At 51.0% G+C, this 13170-nt stretch overlaps 1 protein-coding gene across 11 annotated transcripts in view; it reads right to left on the bottom strand.

The window, feature by feature from the left end:
* FARP2 (FERM, ARH/RhoGEF and pleckstrin domain protein 2) overlaps positions 1 to 13170 on the bottom strand; it is a 141216-nt gene that overhangs the window by 12868 nt on the left and 115178 nt on the right. For 10 of the 11 annotated variants that reach the window (XR_008381222.1, XM_053597221.1, XM_053597220.1 and 7 more), the window contains 5 exons: positions 11746 to 11924; positions 6298 to 6387; positions 4853 to 4986; positions 4305 to 4386; positions 2034 to 2271 (listed from right to left, as the gene is read on the bottom strand). Coding sequence is in view for 10 of the 11 variants with exons in the window: in XM_053597221.1 (XP_053453196.1) it covers positions 2034 to 2271; positions 4305 to 4386; positions 4853 to 4986; positions 6298 to 6387; positions 11746 to 11924 (723 nt within the window). In the remaining variant the exon portion in view is untranslated. The remainder of the gene's footprint in view (positions 1 to 2033; positions 2272 to 4304; positions 4387 to 4852; positions 4987 to 6297; positions 6388 to 11745; positions 11925 to 13170) is intronic. The other variant, XM_053597226.1, reaches the window with a different exon arrangement.

Genomic DNA, 13170 nt, shown 5'->3' with positions numbered 1-13170 from the left:
GTTTGTGCCAGCCTTTGGGACGAATTTTACCATCAGAAACCTGACATGTGGGAGGTACAGAGGGCCCAGGTCTACTGAGACACAGCTGGGCCCAGCCCTTTCCCCTTGGCACAGTGTCTCTGACCCTCCAAGGCAGGCCACCCTCTCCTCTAGCACTGTGCCTGCCCTCATAAGACTTGGGGATACACTGACAATGAGAAACATTTTAAATGCACCATGATTATTTCATTTTTCTTTTAAGATGGCTGAAAGTGTTTTCTAATGGGCTGGGCATGGTAGCTCACACCTGTAATCCCAGTACTCTGGGAGGCCGAGGTGTGTGGATTGCCTGAGCTCAGGAGTTTGACACCAGCCTGAGCAAGAGTGAGACCCCATCTCTCCTAAAAATAGAAAAGAAAAAAAAAAACAAAAAACTAGCTAGGCATGGTGGCAGGCACCTGTAGTTCCAGCTACTCAGAAGGCTGAGAAAAGAGATTGCTTAAGCCCAGGAGTTTGAGGTTGCTATGAGCTATGGCACCACACCCTGCCCAAAAAAAACTGAAAAGAAAGTGTTTTTTAAATATAATTTTGTGCTTTTCCTTTTCAGCAAACTCATTAGCAACATGTCACCCTAGAAGTTGAAAGCTATGAAACATCTGCTTTCAGAATGAAGAAAAGAATCAACATCGACTGCTCTGTTGTTTCCGAGCTTCCTTATTATACCCATTTTGTAGGAAATCAGGTAGAAGGAAATGCGAAGTATTTTTCACCTTATACTTTCTTTTATTTATTTTTTTGGCACAAAGTCTCACTTTGTCACCTTGCGTAGAGTGCCGTGAATGACTACACAGGTAGTGTCACAGCTCACAGCAACCTCAAACTCTTGGGCTGAAGTGATTCTCTTGCCTCAGCTTCCCAAGTAGCTGGGACTACAGGTGCCTGCCACAACGCCCGGCTATTTTTATTTTTATTTTTTATTTACTTATTTATTTATATTATTAAATCATAGCTGTGTACATTAATGCGATCATGGGGCACTATACACTGGTTTTATAGACCATTTGTATTTTTAGAGGCTCAGGCTGGTCTTCAATCTGTGAGCTCAGATAATCCACCCACCTGAAAGTGAGACTCTGTGCTGGATTACAGGTGTGAGTCACCTCTCCTGACTCACCTTACACTTTTAATGACAATATCCTTGTAAACACTTGACAGCAATTTCTTTTTCTTTCTTTCTTTTTTTTTTTGGTAGAGACAAAGTCACTTTATCATCCTTGGTAGAGTGCCATGGCATCATACAGCTCACAGCAACCTCCAACTCCTGGGCTTAAGCAATTCTCTTTGCCTCAGCCTCCCGAGTAGCTGGGACTACAGGCACCCACCACAATGCCCGGCTATTTCTTTGTTGCAGTTTGGCTGGGGCCAGGTTTGAACCTGCCACCCTCAGTATATGGGGCCGGCACGCTACCCACTGAGCCACAGGCGCCGCCTGATAGAATTTCTTACACAAAATTTACACTACAACTGGAAGTCATATCTGTAGGTTAAAAGGTCAGAGTTCATTCTTTTGTCTCTATAACATAAAGCAAAGTGACAGTCTATCTATGTCAGAAACTTCTAACTAGATATCTGGCCGACAGTTGTGAGTTTTAGAACCAGGTCTTTAGACAGAAGTGCTCATTAGCATCCCGTCACCCTACAAGTTGTACCATATTCCCGGTGCATTTGTGGGGGCGGCGGGGGAACCTGGTCACAGCAGCCCTGTCCCTGTGACCCCTGCAGGGTAATCAGCACTTTTCCCCTTGATGCCCAGATTAGGAGCTGAGCAGGCCTTGCCCCAGGATGGTGGAGCAGGACGGGTGTGGCTCGGGACCTGGTGCTCACCGACACCTGCAGGTGAGGGAGGCCGGCAGCCAGAGTGAGCACTGTGGTCCCTGCCTTTGCAGGACACAGCACCCTATGCCCCTGTTAAGGGGGATACCTGCAGGTTTACTGAAGCCACTCCTGATTTGCGGCCAAAGAGCCCTCAAGGTGCCTGGGTCTGGCCCACTCACCATGGCAGTCGGTGTAGTCAGGGTGCCCAGGTGAGTAGTGCCCACACAGCCGGCTCAGCAGCAGGCGGTAGTACACCAGGCGCTGGGTGGGCTTCAGCAGGAATGCGTTCAGTGGCAGGTAGCACACCTTCTGGAGCTCAAACTCCTTGTACACGGCCTCCAGCCTCCGAAAGCGTTTGGTGGCCTTTTCCAGTTCTGTCAGAACCTCATCGTGTCTTTGGAAATAGCTGGTAAACTCCTGTTGAGGCACAGAAAGAGAGTGTGTCAGTCAGAAGATGTGGGAGAGGGTCCAATGAGAAGTAGCCTGCTTCCCTGGGTGAACCCCCGGAGAGGACTTTGCATGCTGGCTGGAAGTCCTGTCGGAGAAAGGCCCACTGTGTGTGAGCCAGCCTTGTCCCACTCCCTCAGGCTCTTCAGTGACAAACCTCATACCAGCTGGTCATCACCATGCCCACTGTCGGCTATCCCCATTCTTCATGCGGTGAATGAACCAATGGTTTTTTCCCCACTATATAGAGGAAGAACTGAGGCTGGGAGGGCCACAGCTCATGTCATTGGACAGAGAGTGAGCACTGTGCAGAGAGCCACTAGCCTGCCTGAGCCCCACCAGGTCCCAGAGATCACTTCACAAGCTTCACTCGGAGCAGAGTGAAGCAGTCATCTGACCAGATGTTGCACAGAGGGGATGGCCGTGCCTGCAGTTTTATAGCACGTCAAGGTGCACGTCTAGATTCTGAGATTTGGTGGCCTTTTCCAGTTTTGTCAGGACCTCAGACATATTACCTATAGACATATTAACCAGTCACTGCATTCTAGAAGGTTTCATTACTAAATAATGATTTTGTTTGAGACAGAGTCTCACTTTGTCTCTCCCGGTAGAGTGCCGTGGCATCTTAACTCACAGTAACCTCAAATTCTTAGGTTCAAGTGATCCTCTTGCCTAAGCCTCCCAAGTAGCTGGGACTACACGCGCCTGCCACACCACCCAGCTATTTTTTTAGAGATGGGGTATCCGTCTGGCTCAGGCTGGTCTGGAACCTGTGAGCTCAGGCAAACCACCCGTCTCCCAGAGTGCTAGAATTACAGGCGTAAGCCACTGCGCCTGGCAAATCAATTTGTTTTAATTAACATTGAAGATTACCTGTGTGGTTTGACAAGCTTAGGCAACAGATTTGTACATATTTCAATTTTAACTTACTGCAACTGCTTTAGGGATAGATAGAACTTTGTAATTAATAATTTTGTTCAGGCTCGGCACCTGTGGCTCAAGCGGCTAAGGCGCCAGCCACATACACCCGAGCTGGCGGGTTCAAATCCAGCCAGGCTTGCCAAACAACAATGACGGTTGCAACCAAAAAATAGCCAGGCATTGTGGAAGGCGCCTGTGGCCCCAGCTACTTGGGAGGCAGAGGCAAGAGAATCGCTTGAGCCCAGGAGTTGGAGGTTGCTATGAGCTGTGATGCCATGGCACTATACCCACAGTGACAGCTTGAGGCTCTGTCTCAAAAAAAAAAAAAAAAAATTTGTTCAGAAACCCAAAAGAACATCTGGGTGGGAAGGGGAGATCTGAGGTGAACAGAGCCTTTTAGGCAGGGACACCTGCAGACAGAGCAGAAGGCCAGCTGGCCCTCAGGAGCTCTAGGCGTGGGGTGCAGTCAGAGGCTGGCAGGACCCGGGGAGGAGACAGGAGGGTCCTGCCGTGGGGCTGGCCGTGGTACCTTGGGTTGCCTTGTGCTGGGCATGTGGGAAGCATGAGGGGCCCCAGGCCTGTTCAGCAGAGGCAGCCCTGGACAGTGATGTGCGCCTGCCCTGACCGAGGGACACCTCACTGCCACATGGTGCTTCCTGGCAAATGTCCCATAGAGCTCACACATTTGAAGGAGACACTGGACGGCGAGCCCAGCAGCCCTGTCCTCCCCACACCAGCTGTGGGCGCTCTGTCTTGAGGGTACCCTGCTGTGACCTCTGAGAAGGCTGTTCTGGAGGGTCATATGTGGGAACATCTTGTCCTGAGGGACATTCTGTTGTGATCTCAGAGAAGGACCCTGTTTCGGGCAACCACACCCTGGGGAACATCCAATAATGGAGGACCCCGTCCTGGGAGAACTATGGAATAAAGGGACTCTAGTCTGAGGTGATCTCTGCCCTGGATGGGCCCTCATCTGAGATGACAGGATGCTGTGCCAAGGCGGCTGCAGCCGGAGGGAAGGACAGGTGCACCCTCCCCCATAGTGCCTCCATGTCTGGCGCTGCCAGGCAGACGCTCTCTACCTTTAACTGTCGCATGCTCCTGAGCAGGATGTCCCCGATTCGCTGATGACCACCTTTGGTGTGGACATCTGAGGGCCCTTCCCTGGAGTAGAGAGGAATGAAGTTCAAGCCCTGTGAACAGTGTGGCAGGTGCCCCCACTCACTGCCAGTGTGGCTGGCTGCCTGTCACAGACCAGCAGTGGAGACACGCTCTGAGGCAGAAGGCCAGTAGGGCCTGAGGTGACACAAGTGATTATCACTCGTCTGGCCATTCTCTGAAAAGATAATGAGCCTACAAAGGGGTCACCTACTTTTAACTTGCTTTCATTCTCTTTTCTGGAATAGAACGAATAAAGGTTATTGTCACATTTCTACCTTTCTGCACAAGATTCTAAAATGTACTGCAGTGAAAATAGTGGTTCTTCTGCATTAGTTTCGGCAGCTGGGATGGTGATGAGGGCAGGGCCACTCGTGCCAGGGTTCAAGGTTCAGGGCGTGTGCATGAGGGCCAGGGCAGGGGCCATTGGTGTGGTGGGACACGGGGGCTTCCCAGTGAGCGGTAGTGTTACCAGAGCGCCAGCCTCTGCTCCACCTCATGCAGGAAGCCTCTGTGGAACTCGTAGATGGGGTCCACGTTGGAGAAGAGCAGAGTCATCAGTGCTGCAGGCATGGCGTCCTCCTTCACCACTGCACTGCGGAACCACTGTAGGAGAAGCTTGGTGTGACAGGACGCTTGGCCTTTGCCAGGCACTGAGAAACTGTGCCCTGAGGGCCTGTGGCCACAGAATAAGCTGCTCTCTGTCAAGGTCCAGCTCGACAGTGACACCCATCACCGCCTGTAAAGACGGCTCAAATCAGCACTACAGCTGACCACCCAGTTTTCAAATATAACAATTCTAGGTCAAAAGTTTCAAATGGATGCATTCCCAACTTTACTGCTTCACAAAAACTTGGATCTCAATGTTTTTACTTGCCTTAGAATAAATGTTTTAAGGCAGATATTTAATAAAATATATCTGGGGCGGCGCCTGTGGCTCAATGAGTGGGGCGCCGGCCCCATATGCCGAGGGTGGTGGGTTCAAACCCAGCCCCGGCCAAACTGCAACAACAACAAAAAATAGCTGGGCGTTGTGGCTGGCGCCTGTAGTCCCAGCTGCTCGGGAGGCTGAGGCAAGAGAATCATGTAAGTCCAAGAGTTAGAGGTTGCTGTGAGCCGTGTGACGCCACGGCACTCTACCCAAGGGGGGTACAGTGAGACTCTGTCTCTACAAAAAAAAAAAAAAAAAAAAATATATATATATATATATATATCCATGTATGTGTCATGATTATCAAAAGGATGGAGCCTCTGTGTTTATTTTTATTTTTTTGAGACAGAGACTCAGTCTGTCACCCTGGGTAGAGTGCTGTAGCATCACAGCTCACAGCAACCTCAAACTATTGGGCTCAAGTGATCTTTTTGTTTCAGCTTCCCAAGTAGCTGGGACTACAGGTGCCTGCCACAATGCCTGGTTATCTCTAGAGACGGGGTCTTGCTCTTGCTCAGGCTGGTCCTGAACTCCTGAGCTCAGGTAATCTACCCACCTCAGCCTCCCAGAGTGTTGGGATTATAGGCATGACCACTGTATTTAGATTTAACATTCATTAAGAAAAAAGTCAAAGTATGGCTTGGTGCCTGTGGCTCAAGCAGCTAAGGTGCCAGCCATATACACCTGAGCTGACAGGTTCGAATCCAGCCCGGGCCCACCAAACAATAATGACGGCTGCAACCAAAAACACCAAAAAACAAAAAAAACAGCCAGGCGTTGTTGCAGGTGCCTGTAATCCCAGCTACTTGGGAGGCAGAGGCAGAAGAATTGTTTGAATCCAGGAGTTGGAGGTTGCTGTGAGCTGTGATGCCACCCACAGCACTCTACCCAGGGTGACAGCTTGAGGCTCTGTCTTGAAAAGAAAAGAAAAGAAGAGAAGAGAAAAAAGAAAAGAAAAGAGTCAAAATAATCAAGGACTTTCATACCACAGTAATAACTTCTAAATCTTTCACATATGTTCGTTCTGTAGCAAGAATCTCCTTTGCTATGAAATAGGCCTCGTCCCCAGACATGCGCTGGAAGAAACAGAGACAGTTGTGAGCATGTGTCTTCGGGACACATCACCCTGTGTTTGGGGAGAACCTGAAGTTTCTAACGCTTGCTTTCTTCTGCTTAAGTTAACAACATCATGGGTTTTCATCCCTAATTCCTAAGGGATTTATTTCTGAGTACAATCATGTCACAATTAAGCCCAGGCGTATCTCCCTCAAATGTTTTTCTCATCTTATGTTGTTTTTCTCTTTTTTTCTTTTCTTTCTTTTTTTTTTTTTTTTTTTAGACATAGCCTCAAGCTGTCACCCTGGGTAGAGTGCTGTGGCATCACAGCTCACAGCAACCTCCAACTCCTGGGCTCAAGCGATTTTCCTGCCTCCGCCTCCCAAGTAGCTGGGACTACAGGCACCCACCACAACGCCTGGCTATTTTTTGGTTGCAGCCGTCATTGTTGTTTGGTGGCCCTGGGCTGGATTCGAACCCGCCAGCTCAGGGGTATGTGGCTGGCGACTTAGCTGCTTGAGCCACAGGTGCTGAGCCTATGTTGTTTTTTCCAACCATAATACCCAGCTATTTTTTCTATTTTTAATAAAGACAAGGTCTCACTCTTGCTCAGGCTGGTCTCAAACACCTGAGTGCAAGGGATTCTCCCACCTTGGCTTCCCCAGAGTGTTGGGATTACAGGCCTGAGCCACCTCACCCAGCCTCATTTTAAGTTAATTCTTTTGGAGAAGACAATTGCTGTTCAAATTACATATGTAAATAGGGGTGAAGCTTATTTTTGGCTTTGTGATAAAATTATTTTGAATAACAGTGCCAGTGGCATAGCTAGTTAACACAGATCCATGAGTAAGTGTGTGTGTGTGGTTTGTGTGATTATAACGATTAACCCTAACTCCTGAAGGAAGTTGTTAAAATGACTAGTGTGTGTTCTGGGTGTGCATCAGATACTTCCTTGATACAGAGATGAGTCTGACCCCAACCTTAGCTTTCATCAGGACCAGAGCTGGCCCAGCCCAGGGAGCTCCTAAACCTGTCAGGGCCGCCTCTGCCCAAGGTGTTAGTGCCAGACAGGCGAGCCAGCTATGGGCCCTGCACCTCATCCAGGTCAGCATTCCCAGCAAAGCTCCTCACAATGGGCTCAGCAGGAACTATGTGCTGTCTCTGGGGGGGACAGCCCCTGTCCACTCTGTACCCCTCTGAGGACTGCCCTCTGTCAAGGTCCAGCTTGATAGTCCTTTCTCTATCCTCCCTCACCTCCCAGCAAGTGGCCCTTCCCTGGCCTGTGTGGCCGGCTGCTCTTTGCCAACTTCTTTTGGGCGAGTGGTCCCTGCACTCACTGTGCAGACATCAACAGAGCATAAGCCAGCTCCAAAGAAGCACCTGGACACGCCCTTGAGCAAAGGTCCCTGCTCCCTTGACCTGGCATCTTCCCCAGAAAGACAGGCAAGAAGTGACAAAGAGTTAACAAAGAAGTCCCATAGGTGGCAGGGAAAGGCTGTGGAAAGTAGAGCAGAGCAGAAGGGGTGGCTGGCAGGCAGGTCAGAGGTCAGGGGCTGGAGGAGAGAGGGCGTGAGCCAGAGGGGTCTGTGTGGACATACTGGGATGCCCTCGAATCCAGCATGAGGCCAGGCAGACAGCAAAAGGTGCATATGGCAGGGTAAGGGTCGAGCCCACGGACGTGACATGTGAGGGACAGAGGTGGACAAGGACAACTGGCAGCAATTTCTGGTCTAAGTCCAGGGAAAGCTCAGCTGCCGCAGCCCACAGCAGGCAGGGAGGGTGACAGGGGCAGCTCCCAGGAGGGATATGGGAGCTGTATTTCATCACGGAGGTCTGAGGTGTGTTAAGATGTGGAGCGAGAAGTTCTCACCCAGCTGAGGAAGGTGGGCCATGGCCACCCCTGGGCTCACCCTTCTGTCCTGTGCCCTGGCTAGTTCAGGACAGCCTGTGGCATACCTGCAGGGTGGTCTGCCCTGGAGCTACTGGTCCAGCTGGCCACAGGCTGCTCCTCTCAGGAGCTGCCTGGAGGCTGTAGCCTGGGGTTCCAGGTGGCCCCTGCTCCTGTGAGTACCAGCTCTTTACCACCACCACCCCTCCCTAGGGCAGCTGAGTCACACTTCTGACCTTTTTTCAATTTTTTTCTTTTTGGATTTTGTGGTATTAACAAATGACTTTTTCAAATCCAAATTAAGTAAAATCTTTTCAAAGTATTTTCTCCCTCTAAGCTTGTAGCCCAGAGAAATCCCTGGAATCAGAGCTGGCCCCAAGAGGCCCAGGTTTGTGGTCTGAGAGGCTCTGGCTTCTCCCTCTTGACCATAGGACAGGGACTTTGTTAACAACACAAAAGCTACCAGCCTGGGCCCTGGGGAGAGTTTAGAGCCTTCCGACCTGCACTCACCTCCACATGGGGTCTCAGAGCAATGTCCTAACTCTAAATATTGTTATCTACAGAAACAGGATGCCCTGCGTCCTCAGGGTCTGAGACCAGCCTTTCCTTGGGTCAAGGCAGACACCCCCCCCAGGGTACAGCCCCAGTAGCGTGGCCGGGAGGCTCCTCTCCACAGTGCTCAGTGGGTTACAAGGTACCTGGTGTGGGCTGGTTAGCTGGAGCTGCCAGGGCGGCTGCCTGGCCCTGGTGACATTCCCGTGCCCTTGTTAGCCCAAGGAAAATCCTCAAGGAAACTCTCAGGGGACAGAGAGTATAAGAGCTGCTGCCCTGTCCCCCATATCTCCAGGGTAATGTCCAAGCTGAGCCTCAGGCAAGCCAGGCTGCTGGTCAGGGACACATGTGCAGTGAGGGACAGCCTGGGATCAACACGAGACTCCTGTTAGCTTTTCCAGCCACCACAGAAGCACCTGTGTGTGCTGCCACCAGCTCTCTGCCCTGCGGGCACAGGGAAGGTGCATCTGCTGTTTTTGGCTTTCCTGCCTTTGGAACATTGCTGGTCCTCACCAACCTCTATTAACAAGGGGAGGAGATGCTGAGGAGAAGGGGCCAGCTGGCACCAGGGGCAGAGGGTCAGGTAGCACCTCCCTCCTCTACCCAAGCTGAGCAGCCAGATACGATCCCAGAAGCTTGCCAAGGCCTTGCCCAGTAGAAGCCCTGGATGGCTGCCCAGGAACTTGCTGCAGCCTTGGGTTGGGGGTTGCTGGTGTCTAGCCCACAGCCGCTGGCTCACCCCAAAGCCCAGGCTTGCTCATGACTCTTCGTGCCAGCAACTGAGCTGGACTGGTGGGCGGTGGTGAAAACAGGCTGTGTGCCCTGGAGCCCACCCATGCTGGATGCCAGCCCCTATGTACATGCAGATATGCAGAATTGAGTCAGAATAGTCTCCAAGGAGATGAGGTGGGGACACTGAACCAGAGCACAGGGCCATAGGCACAGGGGCTGGAGATCAACGTCTGCCTGAGAAAACCTCTTTCTGCATAGACTCAGCCACTAACTCAGGAGCATGGCCCTGAGTGGGTATCCTCATCTCAGAGGGTTGTCCCCCATTGCCAACCCTTTCTCTTAGGGTCACACATCATCAGCCCAATTACCCTCAGGTGTGACAAGCTGTCACCCTTTAGAAATAACCAGCTATGTCCTGTAAAATAAAAAGTAACAGATTAGAATTTAGTTTTAAAGGGGTGGTGCCTGTGGCTCAGGCCCCATATACCAAGGCTGGCAGGTTCAAACCTGGCCCCGGCCAAACTGCAACAAAAAATGGCTGGGCGTTGTGGTGAACACCTGTAGTCCCAGCTACCCGGGAGGCTGAGGCAAGAGAATTGCTTAAGGCCAAGAGTTGGAGGTTGCTGTGAGCTGTGACGCCACGGCTCTCTACCAAGGGCGACAAAGTGAGACTCTGTCTCAAAAAAAAATTTTTTTTAGTTTTAAAGACTGTTTCCCAGCCTCTTTTGTTTTTGTTTCAAAGAAACAGTGAGCTAAACAGACTATCATTAGGTTTCCAAAATACATAAATAAAAAGATATCCCTAAGCCACCATCTTACTGACAAACGTTAATGTTCAAAGGGCCACCAGGGGCCCCCGCAGGCTGGGACGACAAGGTCGAAGCTGACTAGGGGGGAGTCCTGGAACCAGAGCCTGCCCCGTCCACAGGACTCACCCCAAAGCATGTCCACCCTGCAGCCATCCAGGTCTGGGGGTTGCTCTCACTCTAGGTAGGAATCTCAAGTGCTCCAAGGGTGGCCCTGGGTGTGGGAGACATGGTCCTGGACTTTCTTCTACTTCTTTTTTTGTTGTTGTAGTTTTTGGCCAGAGCTGGGTTTGAACCTGCCACCTCCAGTATATGGAGCTGGCACCCTATTCCTTGAGCCATAGGCGCCGTCTGGTCCTAGACTTTCTTTGACCAGTTCAGAATGAAACATAAATGTGAGTGCTCGGGGTTACTTCAGTGACAGCACTTGAAGTGGGTCCTCCTCCTGCTCAGGCCCCATTACCCGTCTCCTTTGCAGCTGCTGCTCACGTACCCCATGTCTTTCCTGTTGTGGCCCCCAGGCCCAAGATTGTCTGAAGTCTATTCTCTTCCCCAGACCTCAAACTCCTTGGATTCTGTCTTTTCTTGCAGCACCAACCTGCAAAACCACAGCAGTGGGTGGACCCCTGCTAACTGCTTTCCCTATAACATTAACCAGGTGCAGGGTGAAGGCCTGGAAAGCAGAGGCCACCTTAATGTCATGGAGTCACAGCCATTGGCTGCCCTGCCTGTGAGCAGCCTTCTCTGCTCAGTCGCTTTCTACCTGCAGACTCTGGGCATCTGACCTCACTCCTATCACCTCCTACACGAGATGTTCAGGGGGACCTTCCCGTGGCCCACACCCACGTACCTCTCCCCTCCTCACCGCCCACCTGCAGGCTCCCCCACTTCTCCACGTCTGCCTCGGGCCCCCACCCTCCATCAGGTCTCCTACCCGAGAGCCTCCTCAGCCCCTAGATATGGTGGTATCCTCAGTAAACCCTCCTTTAGCTCCCAAGTACTCAACTGCTAAAGTGAAGTCCAACCAAGTAAAGAGGAAAGGAAGGATCAGAGGAGGGAGGATTGCAGAGGGCAGGAGGGAAGGGCGAACAGGGCTGAAAGTACCCCCAGATCTTGGCCCTTCCAGTTCCTGCCCATACTGAGGACTCAGCCTGACACCTGGAGCCCACAGGTGCTGGGAACTGTTTGCTAAATAAACAAGGAAATTTGTCTTGGCATCAAGAAAGCTGAAGGTCTTGGAAGGTAACAGGTGGATTTCAGGAAGAGAAGCATATAGACCCAGCAGCTCCTTTCTACCCAGGAGGCTCCTGGGGGTGTGGGCACAGAGCCTCTGTTCTGCCTCAGGCTCTCCCATAGAGCTCTATCCCGGCCACAACCCCAATGCCTAGGGTTAGGCCCACCTTGGGTTTTGGCTCCTCGTCGTCATCCACTCTGGCTTCGCCAGCGTCGCTGAGGACATGGGTCAGGAGTGGGTGTGCGCCCTGCTCCGCTGGGCCCAGAGTCACTTGGAACACAGGGCTCAGGCTCAGGGGGCTCTTCTGGCTGGAGGGAGAAGGCTGAGGATTATCCCCGGCAAGGCCTGGAAAGGAATGGGGTGGGGGTGGATGGAGAAATGAGAACGAGAGGCTGGCTGAGCACTACCACTGGTCAAGACGCCCACAGGAGCCTGCACTCCTCCTGGGCAATTCCCAGAAAACCTGTCTATGAAGGCTTCGTCCACTCTCCTAAACGCAACATAAGAAGATGATGAAAATGGGCCAATGGCCGACACAGACAGATCCAATTTCAGAGACCAGCCACAGAAGGCATGGACACCACCCTGTGTCTCTAGGGGCTTCTTTTTGCTTTAAAAAATAACTGATAGGGTGGTGCCTGTGGCTTAGTGAGTAGGGCACTGGCCCCATATACTGAGGGTGGTGAGTTTGAACCTGGCCCCGGGCAAATTGCAACAACAACAACAAAACCCAAAAATAATACTGATAAAAATAAGTACCATGAAGTCTGTAAAGCAAAGGCATTGTCAGGAAAAGGGGTCTTTTCTGTGTTGGTGGAGGTTAGAGACACAAGATTTAAAACCAATGCCACCTTTATCTGTCTTAAAATAACAAATCTCTATTTTAAGGCCAAATCCATTAATCATTTCTCAAAAACTAGAATCTCATAAAATGGCTCAATTCATGCTGTTTTCTAGTTCCTTGAATTTTTAATTAAGGACAACTTTTAGTTTTCTAGAATTACATCACAGTAATATTCTTTTCCTTCTTAAAACAATGGTTGCTTTTGAATACACAGGTGCTAAATTTGCAACCCAGTTCTAAGGAGGCTCATGATGAGGCCTGTTTCATTGTACATTTTTTTTTGAGACAGAGCCTCAAGCTGTCGCCCTGGGTAGAGTGCCATGATACCTCAAACTCCTGGGCTCAAGCGATTCTCCTGACGCAGCCTCCCAAGTAGATGGGACCACATGCACCTGCCACAACACCTGCTCGCAGGCAGGGCAGCCGATGGCTGGATTTGAACCCCCAGCTCAGGTGTATGTGGCTGGCACTTTAGCTGCTTGAGCTACAGGTGCCAAGCTCCTCTTCCCTTTTTTTTGAGACAGTTTCACTATGTCACCCTCGGTAGAGTGCCCTGGCGTCACAGCTCACAGCAACCTCAAACTCTTGGGCTTAAGGGATTCTCTGGTCTTAGCCTCCCAAGTAGCTGGGACCACAGACACCTGCCACAACACCTATGTTTTTTGTTGCAGTTGCCATTGTTGTTTAGCTGGCTTGGGCTGGATTTGAACCTGCCACCCTCGGTGTATGTGGCCGGCACTGTAACCA

Source organism: Nycticebus coucang, chromosome 7, assembly GCF_027406575.1.
Source record: "Nycticebus coucang isolate mNycCou1 chromosome 7, mNycCou1.pri, whole genome shotgun sequence".
NCBI lineage: Eukaryota > Metazoa > Chordata > Mammalia > Primates > Lorisidae > Nycticebus > Nycticebus coucang.
Note: the sequence above shows the minus strand (reverse complement) of the source record. Positions and strands in the feature narration are given on the sequence as shown.